The sequence below is a fragment of the Momordica charantia genome (genome assembly GCF_013281855.1).
Source record: "Momordica charantia cultivar OHB3-1 chromosome 10 unlocalized genomic scaffold, Mcharantia_2.0 BLBB01000010.1, whole genome shotgun sequence".
Lineage (NCBI taxonomy): Eukaryota > Viridiplantae > Streptophyta > Magnoliopsida > Cucurbitales > Cucurbitaceae > Momordica > Momordica charantia.
In genome coordinates, this window is record NW_028275158.1 from 3,225,317 (window position 1) to 3,251,668 (window position 26,352).

Sequence of the window (26,352 nt, forward strand, 5' to 3'; positions counted from 1 at the left end):
TTTATATTACGATTCGAAAGAAAAGTTGGAATTTTGTACACTTTGGATCGTGCACATGGACTTTTTTGTCACTATTAAAAAAATGAAAAAAAAAAAGTGGCTTTAGCATTGAATTATTGATGCACAAAGTTAGATTTTTTTTAATTAAGAAAAAAAAGGAGATTTGATTTTTCTAATAAAAGAGAGTTTGGTGGGGCCGTGGGGGCGGAACGAAGACCACGTCGGCGTCAAGTCCTTCAAATGATTTTATTTTAAATAATACAAAAAAAGACACTCATTAAATTATTATTATAGAAACTAACTATTTATAATTTGACTTGATTTGACGGTCTTAGTCATCACCAAACTTTATTGCTAACATCACATCCATCAATTCAATACAACAATATTTTTAATATAATAATGTATTTTTAATCTCATTAATATTTAATAATGGCTGAAGTGTAATATTTTTATCACATGAAATACTATTGTTTTAGTATGAAACAAATCTAATTGTTGTTCGAGGCTAAGTCTACTGCCCAAAATGAAATATAAAATTTATTACATGGTTTGAAAATTTTTCTGTTAAATGATAAATTTAGGCCCAAAATTTTGAAAGTGTTTAAAAAAATTTCATTTAAAAATGATTCTATAAATTTTGTTTTTTTTTTCTTCATTAATGTGAGAATAATAAGATGGTAAGGAATCAGAAGTTAGAAATTTAAGTAGGGAAAATTAGAGGAAATTTTGGTAGATATGGAATAATGGAATCACTTTAATTTAATTATAAGAAGAGTTTTTAGGTTTCTTGAGCTGTGCAATAATTTTAAACTAAGTCAACAATGGGTGGCTAATGGTAGTATTAATGTCCTAAAACAAATATAATTATGTTTTTATATATGTAAATTCTTTGTTTTTACTCTAAAGTGTTAGTTTATTTATGGACAATTTTCGTCCATTAATTAATTAGCTTTTGTCTATAGTCGAATAGGGATCCCAATTTAATCCTCAACCGAACAAACTTTCTTTTTTTAAGTATGAAACCTATATATTAAACTCAAAGGGAAGGGGAAAGGAGATAATTAAACTAATGTCAATCTTACTGTATTACCCAACAAATATTAATTAAAACAATTAAAGCGAACGTAGTTCAACAGTAAATGATATATATCTTCAACCAAGAGGTAGTGAGTTCGATCATCCGTCCATGTATCGTACTAAAACAAAAAAAAAATTAATTAAGATAATCGATAACCTTAATGATTAAGTGGGATCTATAAGGTTAGTTATAGTAAAATATGACCAAAAAGTATTTACTTCTATTATTAGTTTGGGTAGTCGGCTTTTTAATGGCCCCTTAATTATGTATAAGAAATTTTTCTTTTCAACTAATGAGAAGTGGGCTAGTTCCAAAAAAGGTATTTTAAGTTTCAATTGATCCGATTGCAATTCTTAAAAATAGTTTTGAACACATCTTCTTAAATTAGCTATACTAATGAAGGGGAAGAACTCGCCAATTTGACACATGAAAAATAAGATATATATCTAATATAATCGAGGTATGAACTATGGAGCATCAAGCTTAACCATTTATCGAGATAAATTTAGTAGACATACAATGCAATCAAGTCAATTCTCACTCAACACGACTTATGATTCACCATGCATTAGCACGTGGTAACATAAAAGATGAAGAAAGAACTAACATCAAGTTGTTGAGCCAGACTTCACCTCTTGGATATATGAGGTTTGAGGTGTTAGCTATGAATACCAACTAAACAGCAAATTTAAAAATAAAAAGTTTTTATTTTTGTATTTTTCAAAAATATATCATTTTAACTTTTTTCCTTTATAACACAAATACAATGAGAACATGTTTGATTAAGATTTTATCTCTCCTTTTTTTTTGGTAGTTTCTAAATGTTTTTTTATTTTTATTTTTTATGTTTGTACTCTTAACGTTTATCCACTTTCTACTCCTTTTTATTTAGTCTTCAATATTCTTTTTCTTCGGAGTACAATAAATATGGGTGTGGGGATTTTAATCTCCGACTTTTAAGTTTTTTCCGTTGAACTATTCTAATATTAACTTAATCTTTTAACCTTTGGGTTCCTAATTTTTGTTTGTTCCATCTCTATCACAGAGGTAATAATAGAAATTCTAAACTTGCAAGATAAAAGAAAGAATTTTGAAGGGAGAGAGAGCCCAAGGAGGGAAATTTAGAGGGACGAAAAGAGAGGACTAATTAATGAGAGGTTAAGAATTTGTGGGGGAAAGGATGGGGAATTAATGAAAGAGAGAGAGAAGATTTAGAGAGAGAGAGAGAGAGAGAGAGAGAGAGAGAGAGAGGGAGAGAGGATTAATAAGTAAAAGTTAAAATGAACCATGTACTAAAAAAAGATGATTTTTGTCCCAAAAGAAAGGTGAAAGTTAAAATAAACCTAAAGAGCAAGATAATTAAGAAATAAACAATGCATTTAGAGCCTGGGCCTCCAAAGACACAAATATACACATATACATACATTATACATACAATTTTGTCGGTTAAATTTCAGGAAAGGGTATATTGATACGAATCAAAAGCTTTATCGGGATAGAGAAAATCATATGCCCACATGTTACAATGATTGTGAGTTTCGACCAAAAGATTGTGGGTTCAAATCTCACCCGCCCACATGTTGTATTAAAAAAAAAACTTTTAAGCTATTTGTTACAATGAATTTTTTTAAACCATATTCTATAACAATTTACATTTATTTATATCATGGGAGGAGATAAATTTTATTATTAAAATTTGATAATAAATGCTAATTGGAATAATAGAATCCAAACTCTTGGTTGAATTCTTTTACACAACTAAGTCTGCCCATGCTGCTAAAGAATAGTAACAAAATTGGTGCATTCAAAAAATATATATATATATATATATATATATATATATATATATATATTTTGTTAGCTTGATGATAACAATATGTATATTTAGAACTAGGTTTATAATTTTTAATGAACTTTTTTAATTGTGCTTACAAAATCTTTATAAATGAAAATAAAAATAATAAGACTACATATATATTCATACTGTATAAAAAGGATTTTAAAGAACATCATTTAAATTATATTATTAAATTTTGATTAACATTTGTTTTATAGGTCCAAAAAGTGCAATGGATTAAAAATTGAAGTTACTCATTAATTCAACAAAAATCAAATATTTGACGTAAAATTAACCATTAAATAACTCCAAAAAAAAATTATAATTTTATTTTGATTGGAAGCACAGTTCCCTACAAAATATATATTTTATAATTTCATTAAAATACATTTATCAATAACTTTCTAAATAAAAATAAAAATTGCAACATCTTCCGAAAGTTAGGATAGGATAAAATTAAACGAGGTGAGGATAAAAATCCGTAGGAGTTTAAATTGATGTTTTAGCTTTTTACTAATTTTATAATGGTGACATGGCAAAAGGGTCTATCATCTTAAATTATTTTCTGACGTGGCATTTAAAAATAAGAAAATAATTGTTTTCTCTCTCTCTCTCTAAGGAACGCACCCCCTTCTCCCGTCCATCCTTTTCGCAGGCCCTTTCCCAGAGTGACCTGCATTTCTGTTTTTCTCTCTCTCCTTCGGCCTGCCCCGCCCCTTCATCGCATGTATGTCCTTCCTCTTCAGAACTCCATTTTTCCATGGCTGGTGAATAGCGGAAGGAGGAAGCGGGGTTGCCCAACCAAAGATGCCTCGAAAAACCCAGATGCAGGAATTGCCCACATTCACCAAGTGGCTCCCCTTCGAGGATTCCCCTTCCAAATCCAAGCCTGTCCCTGCACATCGCTCCGTCCATGGCAAGGCTCCCGGCGCTCCCGAATTGTCGCCGGAAGACAAGGTGGAAGCTGCCCAGGAGATGGCTGTACCCGCTTCTAAAGTTACGCGACGGGGATGTCTGCCGGCGTATCATATCTGCGGGGGAAGGACAACAATGGCCGCCACCGCTCCAGATCTGGCCAAGGACGAGGGGAGTGGCCACCGTCATTCCAAATCTGCGGGCCGGAGATGTCTGCCGGCGTTCCACACCTGCGGGAGGAGGGAAGTGGCTGCCGTCGCTCCAGATCTGCGCGGGGAGAGGAGTGGGTGCTGTTTTGCACAAGGGGGATGTCTGCCGAAGTTTCAGAACTGCGGAAGGAGGAGGAGAGTGGCTGCCGCCGATGTTCCATCAAATGGGGAGGGGCTGGTTGCCGATGCTGTAGATTCGCCGGAGAAGGGCGTTTCGGAGGGCGACGGCTCTAGATCTGCGCAGCGGAAGGGATGTTTGCCAACGTTCCACAACTGCGCAGGGAGGAAGAGAGTGGCCGGCGTTTCAGATGTACACAAGGAGGAAGGGGTGGTGGTTGACGATGTTGTAGTTTTGCAAGAGAAGGGCGACGTTTCTAAATCTGGGCAGCGGAGGGGATGTTTGCCAGCATTCCACGTCTGCGCAGGGAGGAAGAGAGTGGCCGGAGTTTCAGATGAACACGAGGAGGAGGCTGATGTTGTAGTTTTGCAAGAGAAGGGCGTCTCAGAAGGCGACGGTTCTAAATCTGCGCAACGGAAGGGATGTTTGCCGGCGTTCCACAACTGTGCAGGGAGGAAGGGAGCCACCGATCTTCACAAGGAGGAGGCGGTGGTTGCCGGCACCATTCCAGAGAAACCGGTGGTTGCCGGCGGCATTCCAGATTTTTGTAAGGAGGAGGAGGTGGCTGCTGCCAGTATTCCAGATTTGACCGGGGAGCATTCAAAATCTGCTCGAAAGGGTTGCTGCTGGCCAAAATTTCACATGTGCGGGGGGAGGCAGGTGGCTGCCGGAAGCATTCCAGATTCCTGCAAGGCGAGGCCGGTGGCTGCCGGCGGCATTCCAGATATTTGCAAGGAGAAGCTAGTGGCTGCCGGCGGTATTCCAGATCTTTGCAAGGAGAAGGTGTCTGCTGCTGCCGGTGTTCCAGATTTGACTGGAGAGCATTCGTCGAAATCTGCTCGAAGGAGTTGCTGCTGGCCAAAATTTAACATGTGCTTGGGGAGACGGGTGGCACCCGGCTCTCCAAGTCTACGCGAGGAAGAAGGGGTGGCTGCCGGCAGCATTCCAGAGAAACCGGTGGCTGCCGACGTTCCGGATCTTAGTAAGAAGGCGATGGCTGCCGACAGCATTCCAGATCTTCACAAGGAGGAAGGATTGGTCGCCGGCGTTCAAGAACTTGGGAAGGAGGAGGAAGATGGCGTTTCAGATTTGGGGCAGGAGGTGGAGGGCGGCTGCTGCGGGTGGTTTAGATGTGGGCGAAAAGGGGGGAAAGAAACTAGCTGCGGCGGCCGGAGTTCCAGATCCGAGCAAGGCTGTTGGACGTTCCAGAGCTGCGGCAGTTGGTGCTTTCCAACATTACACATTTGCGGAGGGAGGAAAAAGATAGCTGTCCGCGTTCCAGATTTGCGTGACGAAGAGGGTTTGGTCGCCGGCGGCGTTTCAGCTCGGCATGAGGAGGTGCTCGCCCCCGCCGACGTCGCAGACTGGCATGACGAGGTGGTGGCTACTGGCCATTCCGAATCCACACTGCAGTGTTGTTGCAGAGGGGGATGTCTGTCGCCGTTCCGAATCTGCAGGAGGCGGAAGACGGTGGCTGAGGGCGAGGAGGAGGGTGGCCGCCGTCGTTCCAAACCTAAGCGGAAAGGGTTTTTACGGCGGCGGGGGAGGAGACAGAGAGAGGGAAAGGATAGAAAGAGAGAGAGAGAGAAATTCTAATTTTTTAATTGTTTTAAATGATTTGTTAGCAGAATTTTTAAATGTAATGAAAATTTGACATCATATTGATGTATCTAAGTGATACTAATATAGGTCAAATTTTTCACTCAGAAAAATAAGATCACATAAAATTCAACTATTGTATTAACTGAATTGGTTGAAATGGTAAACTTAACCCAATACTAATCAGTAATCAAGTCTTCTGAAAACTACTTTAAATACTCTTCAACTAAAATGAAAGATGCTCTAAAATAGTTATGGACACTTAAAAAAGACATTGAGAAACTATCCAACAGATGCTATACATGAAATTCCTTGAGAAAGAGTAGAATGACTGCTGCAAATATTGTGTCAATCAAACCACATAACTGACCTGATATGCCATTTGATTCAGCAGAGCTGCTTTGGATTGCTGCTGCTTCTGTGGGTATTGCTGCTGCTTCTGTGGGTATTGCTGCTGCATCGCTCACCTCAGGTAGAGGTAACTCACAGGCCCCAAATCTCATATTTTTCTGTATATTTGTTCATCAGAACCAGAATTTTGGTCAGCTTTTAATGCCTGGAGATATCAGCCATTCTGGTTATTTAGACCGTTTTCTTTTCGGGTCGCAATGCTGTTGGTTTCATTTGTTTTATTAACCTTCTTCTAGATTCAACCTTATCTGCCAAATTCAAACTTGGGTAGATGTTGAAAGTAAAGGGGATTCGATTTTAATATGCAGAAACCAGAAAGTGATTTTAGGGGTTGCAAGAAAAAGTTCCTATATTGATTTTAGCAGTGACTGCTAACCTTGCAATTGGAAATGTTTGGACATCCACAAATGGAGTGACCGTTTGTTATATCAACGGCTTCTGCAGCTCCTCCCCCGTCGCTCCTCTGAAATATACATAACAAATTGAACTATGTTTAGTGTTCATTAATTACCAGTTTCCAGAGGAATTTGAAGTTTACCTTGTAGAAGTCAACAGCAATGAAGTTGGGCCATCTTTTTCCTGCTGCATTATAGCAAGTGTTCACCATGTTGCGTAGTGGAGCTGAGTTATCCTTGCAAGCTTCAGGGAAATTTGCAGCGCTTCTGAAGAAATTTATAAGCACTAGAGACCTTGATGTAGTGTTCATCGGAGGCGATTCTCCTCGGTTTGGGCATGAACCTGCTCTCATTCCTTCATCCCCGTCTGCAGAACGACCAAATCGATAAGAAAAGCTATTGGATTTTCGAAGTTCAGTTTGGTCTGCTGGATTATGAGATGACTTACATTGGTTTTCTACCACGTATCTCCATACATATGCAATTCCTTCAGAGGCTTCTTTCCACGCTTTCGAAGTAAAAACAAGCAACCGTTGGTTTTTCTGGATCATATCACTAACTGTGGGCCAGTTTCCACCATTCTTCGGCATTCTCCACACCGGGAACAAGAATTTTGCCAGACCAGCAGCAACAAACACATTAGTTAGGCCCTTTGGTGATGTGACATAGTCTTCAATTATAACAGTGACGATTTCAGACGGGTTTGCTTCGAGAAATGCTTGGATCTCTTTGAGAACATTAATGGCAGGTTGCTGGTCATTTAAAGTTTTGCATCAACTTGTTCAAAATAACATAAACCAGGAAATGAACAGAGCATATAGAGCCAATTCAGAACACAAAATAGCAGTATGCAAAATGCACACTTACAAAAGCTGTATAGTTGTAGCATTGGCCTCCGAAAGAGTGACATAACCAAATATCGTTTTCAAAGTCATACATATCAAGCATCAATCCTCTGACGCCATTCTGCAGATTGAAAATTGAACATTACAAAGGATAATGCACTGGCTTATTAACAATTAATATGCAGTGAAAAAAAAATTAATTCAGAATTTTACTGAACATCTTTGTATAAGTATATATTCTTTTACAACCATGGTATGGGGAGTGGGGTGTTGTGCCCCAACATCAGTATGAAATACTTTTTCTTTCTTTTTTTCCCTTTTAATAAATGGGAGTCAGAAGTTTGTTTCCCTACATGCACCCACCTCAAGACTCGAACCTAGGAGATATCAAGGATTTTTGAAATGAAGCTCACCAAAAGACCAAAAGATCTCAAACCCTTTCCAAGAGGTTGCTCATTAGATAAAATACTCTATTAAAGGTTAGGACATTTGCATTTTATTGAGATCTCCTAGTTACTTTGATCATAACCATCTAATCTAATACAAACAACTTTCATCAAGCCACGGAAAAGTCGTGTGTATTCAATGAGGATGGAGAAATTCGAACCTTTAACTTTAGGGAGATAAATGATGTCTTCATTAGTTGAGGTAACATTAACTCTTGATGCGATTATAGATTGCATTAAAAATGAGATTTTTTATTAATAAAACCATATGTATTTCGCCCTGTTAGAAGGGTGTTAAGATATCTCGTGATAATGCCCTGCTTTGGCAGTAATTCTGTCTTTAATTTTATGTTTTAAAAAATTAAGGCTGTACTGTATGCTAATATTTTCTACCTTTTCAAAGTTTAACCAAACTAGAAAATAAAAAGAAAAGGAGAAAAATAAAAGGTTTCCAAGAACAAGAACTACTTTTATTAGTTTTTTTTTTAATTAAGAATTAAAAAAAAGGTAGGTTACAAAAGGAAAAAGTAATTAATAAACAAATTCATTTTCTTAACAAACAAAAACAAATAAACATGAACAAAACAGTTATCAACCAACCCTAAAGAAATATGCTTTTGCTTAAAGATATATCATTCTTTCAGGTACCATTCTGGATGGCAACATGAATCTCAACATGCCTTTTGCAAGAGTCAAGAGAGCATCATCATTATATTTGAGCACTATAGTTTCAGTAGTTGCCAAGCGACTTATCTTTCCTCCTAATTAAAATAGAAAACCAGGACCAAAAATTTCCCGACACATGAAAGAGAGAGAATCTCTTACACACTAAAGCCAAAAGATTACAAGCACATGAGAGAGAGAGAGGCCATATGCTTATTTGAAAATGGATAGGACAAGAAAGGAGTGGAGCATTCAAGTGAATGAGTCACGCTCGCACCATAAATGAGAAAACAATAGAAGAACAAATCAGAGACCACACGCCTAACCAATATTTATAATGAGTAGTGGAATAAATCTACTAGTTGTTCTGTAGGTCTAAGATATCGGCTGAGTTGGGCTGGCAAGCAAAGATTTTCCTGTTTCTTTCATTTAAAATAAAGTAACCTAAAACATGCTCTCACTAGAAGTAGATTCCACCCGCCCAACTAATCAAAATATAACTTATCTCTCTATTAGAGGTTCAAATTTTCACAGGTGCGTAGCACAAAATATTAAAATTCTTAATTCTTAATATATTTAAATCTAAGGCACATGAAACGGACAACTGTCCCTCTCCTTTACTTTTTACATAGGTCGATTTTAATTGGCAGATGGAATTAAATTAAGGGCAATAAATATGCTAATTCAAATAATACAAGATATGGGACCAATTCAGTTCGACCTTATGGGTTGACATTTGGGCAGGACTACATTGGTTTTAGTCATTTGGGTCGGTTGAAAAAAAATTAAAAAGTTATTTAGTAATATTCTAAAGATATATTTATACATGTTAACATGCCGAATCAAGAATAGTAATTGAATATCATATATCATTTCAAGGACAAAAACTATATTTGGAACGTAGAAATGCTCTAGAAGGACGCATGTAGTGAAATAAAATCAGCAAGAGATCAAATCTGGATGAATTATCAAGTACTTCTATCATAAAGTTAAAAAGAAAAAAAAAAACTAAAAGAAAATTAATAAATTTGATTCGGATCAATCCTAAAAGATTTTAGAAAATAAATCAACTCCATTCATCAAGGAAAATTAATCTAATCAAAATAAGCTTACTATATTTTTCTTTTTTTAATTATTTGGTGAGTGCTCGAATCAATTCCAACAACTTTCAACAAAATTTACAAGCCAAACAAGTTTGACTATTCATTCAAATACATAGTCACATAATTTTAATTGATTATGACATCCATCCCTTAAAAATAATGAAAGTTCAAATTCTTATCCTAAAACTTGAACTGAAAAAAATCATCAAAAGTAAATTTGAAAAAATCCAACTAGCAAAGTATTGGGGGTAAAGGACCCGTCAAAACTTAAATTCTCTTCCCCGATTACCATTATATTAATCTCTATTTCTATTTTTACATGTTTGCCATTTTTGGCAGATAGTTTTCCTAATTCTCCAAGATTTCATTTATACCCACATCAGTACATTCTCAAAAGAACTCAATCTAATTTTATTTCTACCTAAAACGGGGGGAAATGCGAGCAAATTAGGGTTTGAAGGAGGGAAAAACAGAAGATATTTTGGAACTTTTCCAGTTACAGACAATGAGCAAAGTGATCCCAAGATCCTGAATCTTGTGCAATTTTCAATGAAAGAGACGATAAGACTCACCGCCAGACCGCCCAATAAATGTTCTAGAACTGTTAATTTTCCCTTTCCACATTTCACTTTACTCCTCTCGAATATCCCGCGACCCAAACAGGAGAAAGAAAACATATAACGAAGAGGAGTAAAAAGGAAAGTCAGTAACGTACATTAAGCTGGCTGGTAATGGAGTCTTGCTGATTCGTAGGAGCAAGAATCACAGAGCCAGTAGCCGATTTCGCTCCTAACTTCGCGAAGGAATTGTGTGTCGTCAACCACGCGTACTGATTAAACGGCAGATCCTTAACCTGCTCCAAACATTATTCCAATATCAAAAAATCAAAAAACCACAGCTCGAAAAAGGGGAAAACAAAAATCAATCGCAGCCGTTACGGACTTCTGAAATCGGACTAATTGGCTGGATCCGAGTACAGCGCGGGCGCACATTGCCGTCGGCGAAGCAGGTCTCGCAATGCAGGCCGGCGTCGCAGTTTCTGTTCACAATACACGTCCGTCCCTCCTAAGAGATCAAACCCAAGCAATTCCAGATGAAAAATTCCACAATCTCGAAAAAGGATTAAAAAAAAAAAGACGAAGTAGTTCCGATTGCAGACGAATGAAAGGGAAAACGAACCTTAAGAGCCGACGAAGAATCAAAGAGAAAGACGAAATGTAACAGAGTCAGTCCCAGAATGACTCTCTTGGAGAAATCACGATGCTCCATAGTGGGATTTGTTTGGCGGGAGAGAAAAAATCGCGAATATATTCTGAGTGGATCGCTGAAATTTTCCCGGAATGGAGGTGGGAGAGAAAATTGGGAGAGGCGGAAGTCTTTGGAGTAACGAAACGAGAGTTCACACGGCGGACTCGGAGGATATGCTTTCATGGACTCAACGGTATAGCGCGCACAATCGTACGGATATTTAATACCCTCCCTGCACTTTCTCAAACTTTTTAAAATGATGCAACGGTTTAATTTTATTTTTTTCACCTAACGTTTGTCTTATTTTATTTCAATGATTGAATTTTGATTTGTAAAGATTTAGTCTCTGTGATTTGAATTTATAACAATTTAATGCCTATATAAATATCGATTTTTAGTTTTTATAATTTATAAACACATTTGATTCTTCGTAGGTTTATCGATCTACATGTATAAAAAATTTAACAAAAAAAATTTCACCATAGATAGAGATTAAATCATTACAAACTACGGAAATTAAATAGTTACGGACAATAACTAAATCGTTACAAACTGAAATTGAAGATCTAAGTCATTACTTTAATAAATGTACAAGACCGAATATGTTTTTAACCTTTATTTTAGTGTCTAATATTTTAAAATATTTATTTTATTCACTAAACGTTTAAAATATAATCGATCTTTAAAAAGTTATTATTTTGATGAGTCATTTACAAACTTCCATCAAATTATTAGTCTCTTTGATCCAAATGCAATAGGTTCATCAAATACATCATTTTCTACAAATATTTTCGCTCCTATCAAAACTCTTGATCAATCGTAAAACTCTTCGAATTTGATATGAAATTTTATTATCTCGTACATTAATTCAAGACATAGCTTATAAGTTAAAAGAACTATTATTAACCATCCAAAACATATGCATCATATAAAAGTGAGAATTGAAGTACTCAAAAGTGAGAGTATTAAAAATATTATGAAGAGAGAACATGATAGTTCAAAGGGGCACGCAAAATAAACAAAAAGAATTTCCTTCTAAGAAATACTAACCCTTTATCCTTAACCAAACGCCACTTTATATGTGGATATATTTATGGACTCTTCTAAAAGATTCCTTTTCATAACCAAATCAACCCTATTTTAGTATTTTTTTTTCTTTTTTTCCCTTCCCAAATTAGTCTAATTAAACTGATCGCCTCAATCTTTATGGTCAGTCCTTTGATCATCGTAAAGTAGTGCCTGTGAAACTCTTGAGAGTAAGGATAGTGATCTTGTGTTTATACATAGTATTTATGGTTGAGTCCGTCCAATCCAATTAAGAAGGACTAAACTTGACAAACACATATTTTTATTTTTGAGAGGATATATTCCAAGTAATGGGTACCTTCATAATACCTCAATTCGGTCGCCGACTCGAGTCTTGTATGAATATGCAAGAATGAGTGCTCCTATGTTTGTATAGGGTTTAAACTGATCGACAAGAAAAAGGAAAGTGTACCTAATTAAGGATTAACCTAAATTCGTAAGCTAAGCTACCGACTTTAAAGTCAATAGTCAAGGATATGGCAATAAATTTTTACAAATATGGGCAGAATTTTACATTCCAACTAACCTATTGATAAATTAGATATGTGTTTCATATACTTTGTTATGGTATGTTTTATAATAAAATAAATCGTTATTATAAGATTTTATTGTTGTATTATTACATTGATCTACACTAAAGATTATTGGTGTAATGGGTTTGATACGTTCGGCCTTTGAAAAACTGTCGTTTAGTGGGCTTTAGAAGTTTGACCTTAAAGAAATTTTGTATAGTGGGCCTTATATCAAAAATGAATAAGGTGAGGTTGAACATTACCAGTTGAATTGCACTCAGACAGATTCAACCTTTTAATATTTTAGTAATATATTAAAAATAATTTTTCTTTTTAATCCAACATGTAAGTTGGAGATGAACTCACAATCTCTTACAACTTCGTGATTAAAGATATATGCCAATTATAGCTAACTATAAATCCATTAATTGAACCTTTCTAGAAAAAATCCACTAATTGGACACACATTAATTTCTTTATAATCATTAAATTTCAGGCAGAGAAGTTAAAAATGGTAGTTTGACATGTTCGAGATTGAGGGGAGGTTAAGCGTTAATATTATGAACAGAACGTTGACTTAGCATAATCTATGACATGACAATTAATATAAAAACTTATTTGGATCAATTCAAAGAAAATAGAGAAGAAGTTATCATTAAGAAAAATATTAGGGAAAAATTGGGTAGACAATTTGAGAATGACTCTCTTTGACAATGGAGGAAGAAAAGTTTTAGAACTAAATTGAAACCTCCCGTTTGGTAACATTCCTATTTCTTGTTTCTCGTTTCTAATTTTATTAAGAGATCTAAACCTTTGACAAGTTATTTATGTTTCTTGTTTATCATTTTTTTTTAGAAACAATCTCAAAATTGTACATAAATTTTGGAAACAACACCAACAAGTTTCTTATTTCTTGTTCTCATTTTCAATTTGTTCCAACGTAAATAAAGATTTTGTTTTATCACTCTTGAATCTATAGATAACAGGATCATACAATTCTATATTTCTTGATTAAAAAATAGGAAACAAAAACAAGAAATGAAAATGTTATTAAACAGGTCTATTGTCCCGTTAACTTTCAGTTCAAAAATATGAACATAAGTCTCTTTATATATGCTTTATAATTTAGCCTAGAATATTATTTGTGGAAAGAGAAAGAAGACGGGAAATAAACATAGAAAGAGTACATTATTTGATGTCCTAAAGAAAACCTGTGACACAATGTAGAGAGAGAGAGATGCTTTGGGCGTAGCGGCGGCAGAAACAGTGGGCGCCACGCCACAGCACCCACTTCCACCATAATCTCACATGCTCTCAATTGTCACTTCCAAGGAGCTGATTTTGGACATTTTACATTTCATTTTTCTAATCAAACAACTCTCCATCTCTTCCATCAATGCAATATGTGTCCATTTTAGAGAGAGTGGAAAAGGGGTTCGGCCTGTATGGCTCTTTTTTTGTGTCTCTGCTGTGTGCTGTAAATGTAATGCTGGTGTTACAGAGAGAAGAGAGGGAGATTTACATTTCAAATTTCTAATGGAAGAGAGCAGATTCCAGCACTGAAATGTCTGTCAAAACTTTGAGAGCAACAGACAGAGAGAAGGGAAAAAGGGATTTGCTTTTATGGGTTTTTTTTCCCTCTCTGCTGTAGACTATAGTATAAATGTATAATGCTTCTACAGAAGGGGTTTTTGTTTATATGGGTATTTTTACATCTGATTCAGTATAATGCTCACACAAAACAGAGAGAGAGAAAAGGGGGATTTAGAATGAATTCGTGTATTAAGTATGAAAAAGAGAGAAAACGTAGAAAAAGCTATTAGATAATGAATGAAGAAACAAACTCTCTTAAGAAGAGGACTTTCAAATTGTCTACCACGTCAACTTTTTGCTTCTTCAACTTGTATGTTTGAAATGTTTATTAAAAGTTAAAGGATTATATTGAAGTTTTTAAAAGAATAGGAGCATTCTTAAACATAAAGGAGTTTGGGTATCTTTTTATAATTTAGCCTAATTTATATGTCTCTTTCTCTCTATTGTAATGTACTACAGTGGTACACAGATAGTGAGAGAGGGAGTGATTTTGTTGATATGGGTATTTTTCTCTGTGATCTAGTATAGTACCACAGAGAGATTGAAGGGAAAACAGGGGTTTTGTTTATATGGGTCTTTTTTCGTCTGTTCTAGTATAAATGTATAATACTAAACAGAGAGAGAGAAAAGGGGGAAAGGGGTTTTCCTTTATTCGTCGTTTTCGCTCTGTTTCACTATAATGCAACAGAAATAATGAAATATAGAGAGAGAAAAACAGGGGTTTTGTTTATGTGGGTCTGTTTCTCTTGCTAAGAGAGATGGAGAGAGCTGTGTTTTGCTCCTTTCTCTATCTGCGTCATTTTCTCTCCGCTATAATTACACGCTACGCAGAGAGAGGAGAGAGAAAGAGAAGGGGAAATGGATATGTATTTGTCTAATTACAGGTCTTTTTTCTCTCTGCCATCTATAATCAAACTGTTTTTGACCCATTTTCTGCGCTTGCCGCAGTCTGTTTGTCATTATTTTATATTCTTCTCAGGTGGGTTTGTGTTTTTAACTTCGACATGAAGTCCTAAACGGATGATTTCATATAATTTTCAACAATTGGACTCTATTATAGGACGAAAGCTGTGATGAGGCTTAAGAGTAGGCTTTCTAAAGAGATTCTTTGGCTGAGGCTTAAGAACTTTACATTCATGTGATTCTCAGAAAAGAAAAACTTCTTTAGGATAACGTGTCTTTATGTACCTTTCTCTTGTAAAATTCAAGATTCGCGTTTTCACTTTTAATGACCGTTCCCTTTTGTTTTGGTATCTAAATCTGGTTCTTTGAACGACTGTAGCTGACCAAGATTTAATGTCGATTTTTTAAAGCCATTGATAACATGAAAAGTTCCAATAAGTGAATATGATAGCAAATAATGTCTGTATTTTGTCAGTGTTTTCTATTTAGAATGTCATAAATTAATGAGAAATAAGACCGTATATTGTCTAACTTCGTATTCTACTAATCAATGGAATAAATGCACTGTGAAGATTGTCCGATTGGTTGGTGATTTTTGACGTCATTGTTCATAAAGTTGCAATTTGCAAACGAGAGCAAACAATCGAGGATGAATTTAATTCTCAAGAGGGTCTCTTTTTTAGTCAACTTTGCTTCTGTAATCTTCTTCTTCCAATACCCAAATTCTAATTTCCTTTTTTTTCTCTCTCGCTCTCTCTTTTCTCCTTTATAATTGTTAGTGGCACTGCCATGGGTTTTTGGGTCCTACTTATATTCCATGAAAGATGTAATCATGAAACTAATTTGGAAGAAACGGGTTTTGAAACTTTGAAACGCGTCCACGGTTGAACTACTCGCACTCACTCACGCGCCTGAAAAATTGCTCCCTTCCTCACTCTCCTTTTGATTCCTTCTGAAATGAGCTAACGTAAACCGCCGCCTCTACTTCGCGCCACCGGCCACCGGCGACGAGAACTTGGGGTTTTGGCCGTCTCAATCATGGCGGCGACCGCACTGAGTAGAGCTTCGTTTCTATTGGGGTTTCTTATACTTCTTCAAATGCAGCTTCCTCGAACAATGGCGGGTCAGTCTCTTCGTTCCATTTGCTTGAATACTCAGACGCAACTCATCTCTCTCTCTCCCTCTCTCACTCTGAATCTTCTATTTTCATTGCGATTTCTTTTCTGGATTCGATTTCTCTGATCTAGTTCAGTTTCTAAGAAAAATGGCGTTTATAGAAATGGGTTTTTCGTTTCCCTCAAGAACACAATGAATAGCGAAAGAAAAAGTCACTGTAATGATTCAGGACTAAACGGGGCGGTCTTGTTTTCTGCCTAAATGCGCCCGTATTGACTGCGGGATATTTTTTTACCCTCCATTTTGCTGCAGTCTGGAGTTTGCTTTTGTGGGCCTAGGTTTTGTTTGGCTGAGCTTGATTTGATTCTTCTATTGTTTTTGGATTAAGATGGTAAATATTTCAGAAGCAAATATTATCTTCAAAATGCTCAAAACTCTTTCTTTGCTATTGTTCTGAAACTTTCAACAGACTGCCCCTTGGATTTGAGTGGATCAAACTTTACTTTAGCTGCCTCTATTTGCTCCAACCCCAATGAAAGAGGGAAGTGCTGCCGCTATATCAATGCATTTGTTGCAGTTTCTGTTGCTAAGATAGCAAATGCAACAGGGGAACTGGGAGTTTCTTCAAACTTATCTAACATTTGTCTGCAATCGTTGTTTGATACCATGGGACTCTATGGGGTTCCTAGAAATGCCACAGCTTTCTGTGGTGTTGGAACGAAAATTCCAGTGAACTTTGCGTGTAGAGGTCGAGAAACTGTCACACAGATGCTTCGGTCTCCAAAATTTATGAACGTCAGCGAAAATTGCAAATTGCCACTCTCGGAGGAGAGTACTTGCAGGAAGTGTATCAATACTGGGATTTTGTATCTCCGCAATCTGATTGGAAGAGAAGATAATATCACGCTAAATACTTGTCGCGATGCTACGTTTATTACACTTGCTAGCCAACTTGATTCTACTTCAATCATTGATCTTGCAAGCTGCTTCTTTGGAGTTCATGGCCTTAGCAAGCCTCCAGGTATGAGTTTCTTTTTCCTATTTATTACTGCAAACTCTTAAAGTTCAATAGATATCATTTGCAAAATGCATGTTGTTCTATGCCATTTGCCTCTTACTTTTGTGGTATGTTGCAACATTGTTATACGGAGGTACGATTATTCAGCAGTTAGGTGTAAATAATACTTCAGCATTTAGCAATCTTTTAAGGTGGGATGGATGAAGATATAGAGAGGAAGAAGCAAATATGAGCACATTGGCAGCATTAACTGTTCGAATTCACTTCATCCATAATTGGTGAAATCATGCTATGGATTTTATTATGTTAAAGATTGCTTATACCGATTTCTTAGATGTCGCGGCTGCCGATCACCTTTATATAACTGCATAGCATTGTTATGGTTCAAACTCATTTTTTGAAGATTAATGCCCGACTTTTGATGGTTTTTGTTAATGCATGTTCATTTTGATTACTTGGTTCGCTCAAGTCTCTACTACGAAAGCAGCTAGATTTGCCCAATTCTAATGCAGGAATTGGTTAAGCTGGATTACTTGCCTAAAGATGTAACCTTTTAAGTTGGACTTTCAAGGCAGCAAATTTTAGTTGCTTACACATATAGTCCTAGTTAGATTTGCTCATGCTTTTCTTTTTGTTCGTCTTTTATTTTAATCAGATACAAGTTTCCTTAGTCCTGAGTGATGAATAAAATTTCCTTCAAATTCCTCTTCTCCAACAGAGTGTAGTGTGAATGTGATTTAAATTTTTATGCTCTTTTCAGCTCCATCCCCATCTTTGGCTACACCAGATATTTCTCCAAGTCCATCGGCTGCTGCAAGTCCGGGGCTGCTTACACTAGGTGTTTCTGGTGATAAAAGTCACCATTCCTACCATCTAACACTAGTGGCAGGTATTGGCATTGCGGTGACAGTAGTTTCTGTAATGATGCTGGTGATCTTGATTGTGCTGATTCGAAAGAAAAGCAGAGAGCTAAAGGATTCCGAAAGGATGGATGTCAACTCTTCAAAATCCTTCCCTTCTCGTTCCATCAAAAAATATCAGGAAGGTTGGGCGACTTATCTCCGGTATTTTGAGTTCTGTGCTTAGCAATAGCAATATAACGTACAAGTAATGTTTCACTTATCTTTTTCTTTTGTGTTTTGCGCCCTTTGTTGCAATTGCATCTCGTGCAGGACCTTCTATGTTTAAAAAATTCGGCTATAAGGAGATCAAGAAGGCAACAGATAGTTTTAGTACAACAATTGGACAAGGAGGGTATGGAACCGTTTATAGAGCGCAATTTAGTGATGGCTTAGTGGCAGCTGTGAAGAGGATGAACAAAGTCTCCGAGCAGGGGGAGGATGAATTTGGCAGAGAAATAGAGCTGCTTGCAAGATTACACCACCGGCATCTTGTTGCTTTAAGAGGCTTTTGTGTTGAAAAGCACCAACGGTAGTTTCCTAATCGTTATACTTTTGCAGAGGCGTTTAACGTCGTGTGTCGACAACATGAAACACAATTCTTTTTCCTTGGCAGGTTTCTTGTGTACGAGTACATGGCGAATGGAAGCTTGAAAGATCATCTGCATGGTATGTTAGTTTCTTCAACTCACTCATTTGTTCTTTCTAACTCTTTCTTTTTTCCCATGTTTCATTTTAAAGTTCTTTAAACAAGATTTAACTGGAAAGGAAGTTTTCAAGAATTGTTGATGAAGTCAAACTTCAGATGACATTTGAACAAACTTTTAGTCTCAAGGCTGTTGTTACTTATGAGCTCACTGGTCATCCTTTTAAAACAAAAAGAAAAATCCGCATGAATCATTTTATAATCTGTAGTATCAGTATGACGAAAAAGTGGGATTTCTTTTTCTTCCATGACATGTTTTCTTCATTTCTCATGTTTTGTCTAAATGAACGCGTTCTCACACTCGTGCAGCTCCTGGCAGGACCCCTCTAAGTTGGCGGACGAGAATCCAAATCGCCATTGATGTCGCCAATGCTTTGGTAAATGTTCTGATATTGTTGTTCCCATCAAGAGCTCATGAACTAATAGCTAACCATCTTCAAAGGCTGTTTTCTGCAACTTTTTTAATGAAGGAAAACCATATTCATTTTGTATTATCCTCTGCAGGAGTACCTTCACTATTATTGTGATCCCCCACTGTGCCATAGAGACATCAAGTCCAGCAACATTTTACTGGATGAGAACTTTATTGCTAAGGTAACTTGGCAAGTTCATTTACAATGACAATTTTGCTTCTGTTTCTTCTCAAAAATACAATGACAATTTTGCCCTTTTCTTTTGATGCCACAGTAACAAACTGCAGATCCAACTGCAAACTTATTGTTTTTCTATTTCACCTTCCAGGTTGCAGATTTTGGCCTTGCCCACGCTTCAAAGGACGGTTCTGTTTTCTTTGAACCGGTGAATACAGATATTCGAGGAACGCCAGGTTTGGAAGACAGACAAGTTGTTCAACTTATATTTGGATATTATTGTTTTGTAAGCTAACAATATATCGACACTCGTCAATTTCAGGTTATATGGATCCTGAGTATGTTATCACACAAGAGCTTACAGAGAAAAGTGATATCTACAGCTACGGCGTGCTACTATTGGAAATAGTTACCGGCAGACGTGCGATACAAGATGGGAAGAATTTAGTTGAATGGTCTCAGCTGTACATGATCTCGGATTCAAGGATAACTGAACTAGTAGATCCTAGCATCAAGAACTCTTTTGACTTGGAACAACTTTGCACAATCGTGTCGATTGTGAGACGCTGCACTGAGGGAGAAGGCAGGGCAAGGCCATCAATAAAACAGGTGCTTCGGCTACTGTACGAGAGTTCAGACCCGATGCATCAAGGGCTCGTTGAAGCAGTTGACGATGAAGATTATGGAGGCACTGAAGGGAGACAGAGCATGAGCAAGAGGAAAATGCATAGAAGTGATGTGCTTTTTCACAGTGGAGATGGAAGGTATCTTGCCTCATCTTCAAGCACATCTAGGTCATATTGTAGTAGAAGCTTTTTGCTTGAAACTGGTTCACCACAGTCTCCTTCAAATATTTTCTCTGTATCAGATCAATTATTTTAGAAGACTTGGCATTGTAGAATAGAAGCCATGTTTGACACTGACAGAAGTTAGACAGTAAAAAAGTATTGGGGTTGCAAGCATGCTTGGTATTCAAATTTTTCCATGGTTCCCAAAACATGGAATAGAATATTAATTGGTTCAGGTAAAATGATGTCTTGAAACAGATTTCATGTGGCCACATTTTTGGTCCATATGCAACAACAAACATCTTAGTCTCTCTCCTCTAAAAAATATAAAATATAAAATTCAGATATGTTCTAACATTGAGGTAGAATTGAAACTTTGTCCACCTTGAGTGCAATATAATAATAGTATATATACAGGACAAATTCCATACCCCTATGATATATGATCAGACCATTTTATTCAAATTCACCAATATAGCTCAACGATCAAAACATCAATGTAACTAATATTACATTTCATCCTCGAAATTACAGAAATTACGGGGAAGAGACATTCTCTGCCCCCCAAATGATTGAAATTTAACTATTGATGTTCACCCTGGGAAAAGATCATATATAATGGTGTAATTTCCTCTCTAAACTAAAGTGGGCCATTATCTCAGGAGATCATTTACAAAGGGGTTTGTGGCAGCCTCTGTTCAAGTCAAACATGAAGGAAACAAACTTCAATCTCAATCTATACAAATATGACTTCAAATTTGGCACATGGGTTATCTTCCACGTGTGTTCTGAGATCAGAATCCCCTTTAAATTTGAAGGTATGTAAAGCTTGCCTCTGTGTCAACCCAACTGGGTATATTTTATACAACTTTAATTCATCCCCTCCTCTTATGCTTTCGGGCCTTTCCTGCTTCCAAATTGGTTCGTGCTTCAAAGAACTGAACTTCGAAAGCACTGCTGATTCCAACGCTTCAACAGTCAGATTACTGGACCTGCAAACTAAGGTTTGAGATATTTTCTTCTGAAAAAAAGAGGGCAGAATTTGGACAACGTATGTACACTACATTATTTTCTCTAATTTTTGGCTAACGAGTTGTATAACTTGAAGTTAAGAAGGCAAAGTTAAGTTTGATACATGGTAAATCCCAGACTATGAATTTAATGAACCAGGTCACATAAATTCTCTTTTTTATTTGTTTATATTTCATCTATGACGGAGTATTCCAAGCTTGCGCACCACACCTCGACTAATCACACCAGACAAACACCCAACCCCTACAAAAGATATGGCTACAATAATTTGAACTCATTCTTTCTAAACACCTTTTACTTTTTCACTGGCCGTCTACCATTTTTTTATATTATACACTATTTAGTAATCATAAACTCACACTTTACCATCCCAAAGTTAGAAAAACTGAGTAACATACGTACATTTTATAATTCATTTTCAGCTATATCAACATAAGTTGGACCAATGGTGCAGCATCTGGCTTTGTGGTGGAATTTGTTTGAGAAAAATAGACGTCTCAGAGATCCAGAAAGTTTGAAAAAGGTATATGAATTACCTCAAGAAGATGGACTCCAAATTAAACCTTCCTCTTTCTCTAACATACAAGTGATAAACGGTATCCGAACCTCTGGTGCATTTACAAGGTCGCTTTTTGAATGCTGGGCCCTCTTCTTCCCTCTCATGAATACCAGTTGCCAAATGAATACAAAGGCGACATGACGAATGAACTGCAGCCATATCCAATAGTGCCTTGAAAGAATCAGTTGGACCCTCATATTTCCACCTAAAACGGGAAATACCAGATGCATGAAGTTGAGGTGGAATATTAAAAAATAGACCTGATGACTATCCAATGAACAAACAAATATAAATCTAAGAATCAAATATCTCATTTATCAAAGATTTAAATTTCACCTCAAAGAGTTGTTGAATGCGACAGGATTAGCAGCAATGTATTTCATAGAGTTGGCAACTGACTCAACATCTGAAAGCTCCCTGATATGCAAAACGGATCCAGGTGAAGGAGCAAATTCTTGAATATTTGGAGCACCAACAACCACTGGAACAGTTCCTGCAAAAAAAAAAAAAAAAAGCCATAACTTTCATTAGTATAAGCAATTAAGCATCCGTAAGACCATTCATATACAAGGACCGGATTTTGGATTGATGAATGAAATAATTCTTTCTCCAGTACCCGTAAGACAAATTGACAAATAAAATTGAAAAAGGAAGCAAATAATTCTCAAGCAACTCTTTGTCTGTTTGTCATTGCAAAACGAAGGAATTTTTATTGTAAGACATTTCTGATACATGAAAATCTCTCTCGAATTACAATTCCAATTCAAATGTTTGAGAAATATGTGAGTATATAAAAGAAATACAATTATGTTAGACCTCATCATTGAATGGATAATGAGAAAAAAAAAAGTGATATCCAAGAGTCGGTGAAGAGGTTTAGTTTTCATACCAGCAACTAGAGATTGAAAATATTTTTCAGTCACATAATCTTCCTCGTTGGAATTTTCAAAAGCCAAGCTGAACTTGTAGCGCTTCAGAGTCTTCACTTTGTCCACTGCAAAGAGCAAATTAGAAATGTGTATTACAAATCTTTTCACTACTATATACAACTGTATAAATCAAGATATAAGGTCCCCCAAAAAGTTTAACCAACCAATTATAAGCATATCTAACCCATAGACCCATTTATTTGACACGAGAAGTCCAGGTATGGGAAACTTTTCACTACAACAAAATCCAGTCAAATAATCCACCCGGTAATAAAATCTTACCAAAAAAAATCTTTCAACTTAAACATCTTCCACGTCTTCTCACATCACCCCATCAGGTTCATGTTTCTATTTGTATCTTGGTTACTTGGATGTAAATATTTCTCAGTTTGGTTGAAGAATTATCATGTTTTTCTATTTTCTCTACTAAACATGTCCCCTAAATGGCTTGAATATTTCTTAATGTGCATCCTGTACACGTTTCAAATGTAACCAAATTTGAAAATCATTGTACTCCAGGTCGTGCATCAAGTGTGCATCCATGTCTGAAAAATAGTGTGTTCATGCTTGCCATGTTATCAAGATTAAAAGATAGCAAACATTTGAAGCATGCACTTATCACCATAAGCACACAACAACAATAAATGACTGTAGATCTAACAAATGATGAGAGAAGTACTCTTTCTTCTTAATAACAAACAATATGATGGAAGTCCCATAGAGGAAGAAAAACTGATAATTTAGTGGCTTAAAAAGAAAAGCATATTACAAACGACAAGGAAAAAATACTGAACCATATAAGCAAGAGATTTAACAGATGAATAAATAATATGTTAGATTTGTGATCACAAGAAAAATTTGATTAATTGCACCTCTGCTTCCATCACGATTTCTGTGGCAAGCACCATAGGAATGTATTGTGACATTCAGCTTTTCAAGAGCCTCAAGAGCTTCCAAGCGGAAGTTACGAGCACCGCAATTGGAAATGAAAGCAGCTGCAAGGGCACTCTCGCTCTTTGCCGTCACTGGAGCCATGATATCATACTCAGCCCAGGAAAAGTATCCCACAGGTACATCTGATGAGAGACTGGTGGTCATTACTATACTATAGCCACTCCTACAAGAAAGCATCAAAGATTATCTTATGAATTCTGGAAATAATAAGAATTGAGATTGGTTCTTTTATTTCCTAATCTTACAAGAGGCTTGAACATTGATTTTCACTCTGTAAGTCTTTTGATGGTTCGTGCGCCCACATTAAAGATGTTCTTACTAAGAAATGGAAAATTTTGTCCTCCAAAGAGAAAAATGAAAAGATAAGAGGTTGTTCGACAAAAAAATGGAAAGATAAGAGATTGTGCTTACCCACCGTCGTGCCTGGGCAATATTGTTCTCTCCATAGTATTGAGATGATTCCATAGATCGAATAATTGAAGGCATTCCACCCTGGTGATTCAAACCAAAAGCAGCATCGGGATCTTTACTTGAATTGGTCTCAAATTCACACCCTACAGCACAAGATTTCCTCCCCTGTAGACAATAATTAATTCAAAAGGTTAAAAAATATATTGGCTAAAAAACATGAGCAAATTGGGATTTTAGAGCTTTGAGTCCCACGAGAAATGAAACTCGACGACAATATAATTAGATAGTCACCCTGAAACTTTATACACAAATTAATGAATTTTGGTGTACTGGTGAGGAAAAGCTATGCATAGTATAGATAAATTCCCCTCCCCTGTTCACGGTGGCCTTAAAACATAATGAAGGAACAAATACAAGATGAACCAAAGATTTCTTAGGGTGATTTAAAATATCAAAGAAAGTCAATTGAAGAGTTTCTCTTCTCATCGTGGTAAAAAACAGATGCTTCGATAGAATACTTTGAAGGCCTTGGCCCTTCCAAATGTTAAGCCACCACATCCTTTTAGCTCACCTCGTACTCAGGTTTGCACGTTCAAGCTCAATTCCTGCCAAGCATAAGGACACGAAACTATCTTGCCAGTTGCCACTAAACTAACATCTAAGCTCCTAATAGACAAAAACTATATATGAACTCTCTCTCCGGGCATACAAAACACAAAAGTTACGCCAAAATTTGCACGTCAAATGATATAGAAAAATGAATCGTTGATTTATATTCCTTACATGTAACATTATACGGATTCTACGTCGATGCAATGCTTAGTGTTATCGGTACATTATTGAACATAGATGCAGTACATTAGAATGAAACGTAAGCATAGGGGATATTGTATTAATCCCAAAAAGGGAAAGCAAACCTCATCAGAACCAGAAACCAAAATCGGCTCCTTTTCGAAGTCTCTGGCATATGTCACGGCGTCCTCTTTCTCCAACCACTCCTCACAAATCCCCAATTCCGAAATGCGGTCGCCGTCGAGTGGCCGAGAATTGAAATCATCGGCTCCGCCGATCAGTGCACGGGAAGGTGGCGAACGGTAGAATAAATCGGCCCATGAATCGACCATGGCTACATTTTTCGCCACATCGAGCCTACCCAGAAAAATAATCTCGGCTATGACGACGAGGGCGATGAACAGAGGCATCGCATTCGACCATTTTTTCTTGGGAGGAATCGGAACCCCATTGGAAACCGGCAGCTCCTCTCCGGTGGTCCATGATCTGGAACCTCTTTGATTAGCGAAAATGCTCATCGATCCGGTCTCCTTAATTTGATTTTTGTTTCCCCAGAAATTCGTAATTTGGGGAATTTGACGATGATGATGATGGAATCGCTTGGTTTTCAATGGTCTCGGACCAGAAAATCAAGGAATATCTTCGTGAAATTAGAGCCGGTACTTTTTTTTAATATATATTATTTAAAGTATATTTTGGTTCTGTTTATGAACTATTTATATGTTTAAGGCTTTAAGCCCTTTTTTTTTCCTTCTAACTAGAAAAAATCCATAACTTTTATGATCAAACAAATAAAAACTAAAGTTGATATCTATTTCCTTTTTTTTTTTGCATTTAAAAATTCAAAATTTTATTTTTTATTTTTTATATTTGACCCATAAATATTTTCGAGATGAAACATTAATCCTGGAAGTAAACTAAAAACAATGATTATTAAATGAAATGACGTGAGATTCGTCTCCAAATGGGACAAATCTTACTTATGCGTCCGCAGTATTCTAATTGGGGAGGGATAATCCCATTCGACCATAAACCCATTATACCACCATTTGACGGTGGTAATAATTTGATGTAAAATTAACATAAAATGGAGAAACATTAGAAAATATTAGAGGCTGTTAGAAATATTTTTCACACTTGTATGTGAATTAATAAATGTTAGAGCTTATTATTTTTGTAAGTACTTGCTATTATTTTGCAACCAAATTGATGGTTGTTGTTAGCTCGTTGATTCTTTAAATTTGAGATCGTAACTTTTGTATTGAGTTATTAGACCTTTGGTATTTTTTTGATTTCTCAAAATTGGATCTGTGTAAATAGAACTTGTTGGTTGAGTTTGTCAATATAGTGACTAGCATAGGACTTCAACCCAATATCCCATGATAGATTATGCCACAAGACAAGACCCAAGACTTTTGTCATTGCGTCATCTCGGGATCGACAATGAGATTCAATTTTTAAACCGCTTGCTTTTAATGGAAGTTATCTCTACGTCTTAATTGATTGATCTATGCCGAAGTTTACATCTATTCTCTAATTATTTAGTTATCTATAAATTACAACTTGTAATATGTATATATGTAAAGCTTATATT

At 36.4% G+C, this 26,352-nt stretch overlaps 4 protein-coding genes across 8 annotated transcripts; 2 read left to right on the forward strand and 2 right to left on the reverse strand.

Annotated features, from left to right (window-relative positions):
• Nucleotides 1–1,050: 1,050 nt before the first annotated feature.
• LOC111017754 (PI-PLC X domain-containing protein At5g67130) lies at nucleotides 1,051–11,077 on the reverse strand. Of its 4 annotated transcripts, none has more exons than XM_022293617.2 (8): nucleotides 10,802–11,076; nucleotides 10,565–10,687; nucleotides 10,338–10,475; nucleotides 7,433–7,531; nucleotides 6,709–7,317; nucleotides 6,547–6,633; nucleotides 6,130–6,268; nucleotides 1,051–1,199 (listed from the first exon to the last, which is right to left on the reverse strand). In XM_022293617.2, exons 1-8 carry the CDS (start codon nucleotides 11,051–11,053, stop codon nucleotides 1,180–1,182), a joined length of 1,467 nt encoding a protein of 488 aa, XP_022149309.1. In that variant the 5' UTR covers nucleotides 11,054–11,076; the 3' UTR covers nucleotides 1,051–1,179. The 4 variants fall into 4 exon arrangements, with proteins under 4 accessions (XP_022149309.1, XP_022149310.1, XP_022149308.1 ...); XM_022293618.2 differs by lacking the exon at nucleotides 1,051–1,199 and having other exon boundaries at nucleotides 5,976–6,268; nucleotides 6,709–6,932; nucleotides 7,014–7,317; nucleotides 10,802–11,073; XM_022293616.2 differs by lacking the exon at nucleotides 1,051–1,199 and having other exon boundaries at nucleotides 5,976–6,268; nucleotides 10,802–11,075.
• Nucleotides 3,583–5,904, forward strand: LOC148208408 (uncharacterized). Its single transcript, XM_088118897.1, has one exon. The coding sequence runs from the start codon at nucleotides 3,726–3,728 to the stop codon at nucleotides 5,754–5,756; it is 2,031 nt and encodes a 676-aa protein (XP_087975023.1). The 5' UTR covers nucleotides 3,583–3,725; the 3' UTR covers nucleotides 5,757–5,904.
• Nucleotides 11,078–15,592: 4,515 nt separating the features above from the next.
• On the forward strand, nucleotides 15,593–20,255 carry LOC111017738 (Protein kinase superfamily protein). The gene is made up of 9 exons (XM_022293591.2): nucleotides 15,593–16,087; nucleotides 16,550–17,101; nucleotides 17,859–18,143; nucleotides 18,271–18,529; nucleotides 18,614–18,666; nucleotides 19,013–19,080; nucleotides 19,208–19,297; nucleotides 19,445–19,529; nucleotides 19,616–20,255. The coding sequence occupies exons 1-9, from the start codon at nucleotides 16,003–16,005 to the stop codon at nucleotides 20,173–20,175; spliced, it is 2,037 nt and encodes a 678-aa protein (XP_022149283.1). The 5' UTR covers nucleotides 15,593–16,002; the 3' UTR covers nucleotides 20,176–20,255.
• A 267-nt stretch (nucleotides 20,256–20,522) lies between these two features.
• On the reverse strand, nucleotides 20,523–25,420 carry LOC111017732 (glycoprotein 3-alpha-L-fucosyltransferase FUT11). 2 transcript variants are annotated; one of them, XM_022293577.2, is made up of 8 exons: nucleotides 24,884–25,420; nucleotides 23,967–24,131; nucleotides 23,801–23,895; nucleotides 23,474–23,718; nucleotides 22,562–22,666; nucleotides 22,009–22,165; nucleotides 21,650–21,877; nucleotides 20,523–21,073 (listed from the first exon to the last, which is right to left on the reverse strand). In XM_022293577.2, the coding sequence occupies exons 1-8, from the start codon at nucleotides 25,274–25,276 to the stop codon at nucleotides 20,818–20,820; spliced, it is 1,644 nt and encodes a 547-aa protein (XP_022149269.1). In that variant the 5' UTR covers nucleotides 25,277–25,420; the 3' UTR covers nucleotides 20,523–20,817. The 2 variants fall into 2 exon arrangements, with proteins under 2 accessions (XP_022149269.1, XP_022149271.1); XM_022293579.2 differs by lacking the exon at nucleotides 23,801–23,895 and having other exon boundaries at nucleotides 23,971–24,131; nucleotides 24,884–25,419.
• Between the last annotated feature and the right edge of the window lie 932 nt (nucleotides 25,421–26,352).

Coding starts and splice junctions, on each gene's coding strand:
- LOC148208408 (XM_088118897.1), top strand. CDS start 3,726: ATGCCTCGAAAAACCCAGATGCAGGAATTGCCCACATTCACCAAGTGG.
- LOC111017754 (XM_022293616.2), bottom strand. CDS start 11,053: ATGAAAGCATATCCTCCGAGTCCGCCGTGTGAACTCTCGTTTCGTTAC. Junction 7,318..7,432: donor GCTACAACTATACAGCTTTT/GTAAGTGTGCAT, acceptor TTAAATGACCAG/CAACCTGCCATTAATGTTCT. Junction 6,634..6,708: donor TTGCTGTTGACTTCTACAAG/GTAAACTTCAAA, acceptor TGTATATTTCAG/AGGAGCGACGGGGGAGGAGC.
- LOC111017738 (XM_022293591.2), top strand. CDS start 16,003: ATGGCGGCGACCGCACTGAGTAGAGCTTCGTTTCTATTGGGGTTTCTT. Junction 19,298..19,444: donor ATGAGAACTTTATTGCTAAG/GTAACTTGGCAA, acceptor TTCACCTTCCAG/GTTGCAGATTTTGGCCTTGC. Junction 19,530..19,615: donor AGATATTCGAGGAACGCCAG/GTTTGGAAGACA, acceptor CGTCAATTTCAG/GTTATATGGATCCTGAGTAT.
- LOC111017732 (XM_022293577.2), bottom strand. CDS start 25,276: ATGAGCATTTTCGCTAATCAAAGAGGTTCCAGATCATGGACCACCGGA. Junction 22,166..22,561: donor TTTTCAATCTCTAGTTGCTG/GTATGAAAACTA, acceptor TTTTTTTTGCAG/GAACTGTTCCAGTGGTTGTT. Junction 21,074..21,649: donor TTGGAGTCCATCTTCTTGAG/GTAATTCATATA, acceptor CTTAGTTTGCAG/GTCCAGTAATCTGACTGTTG.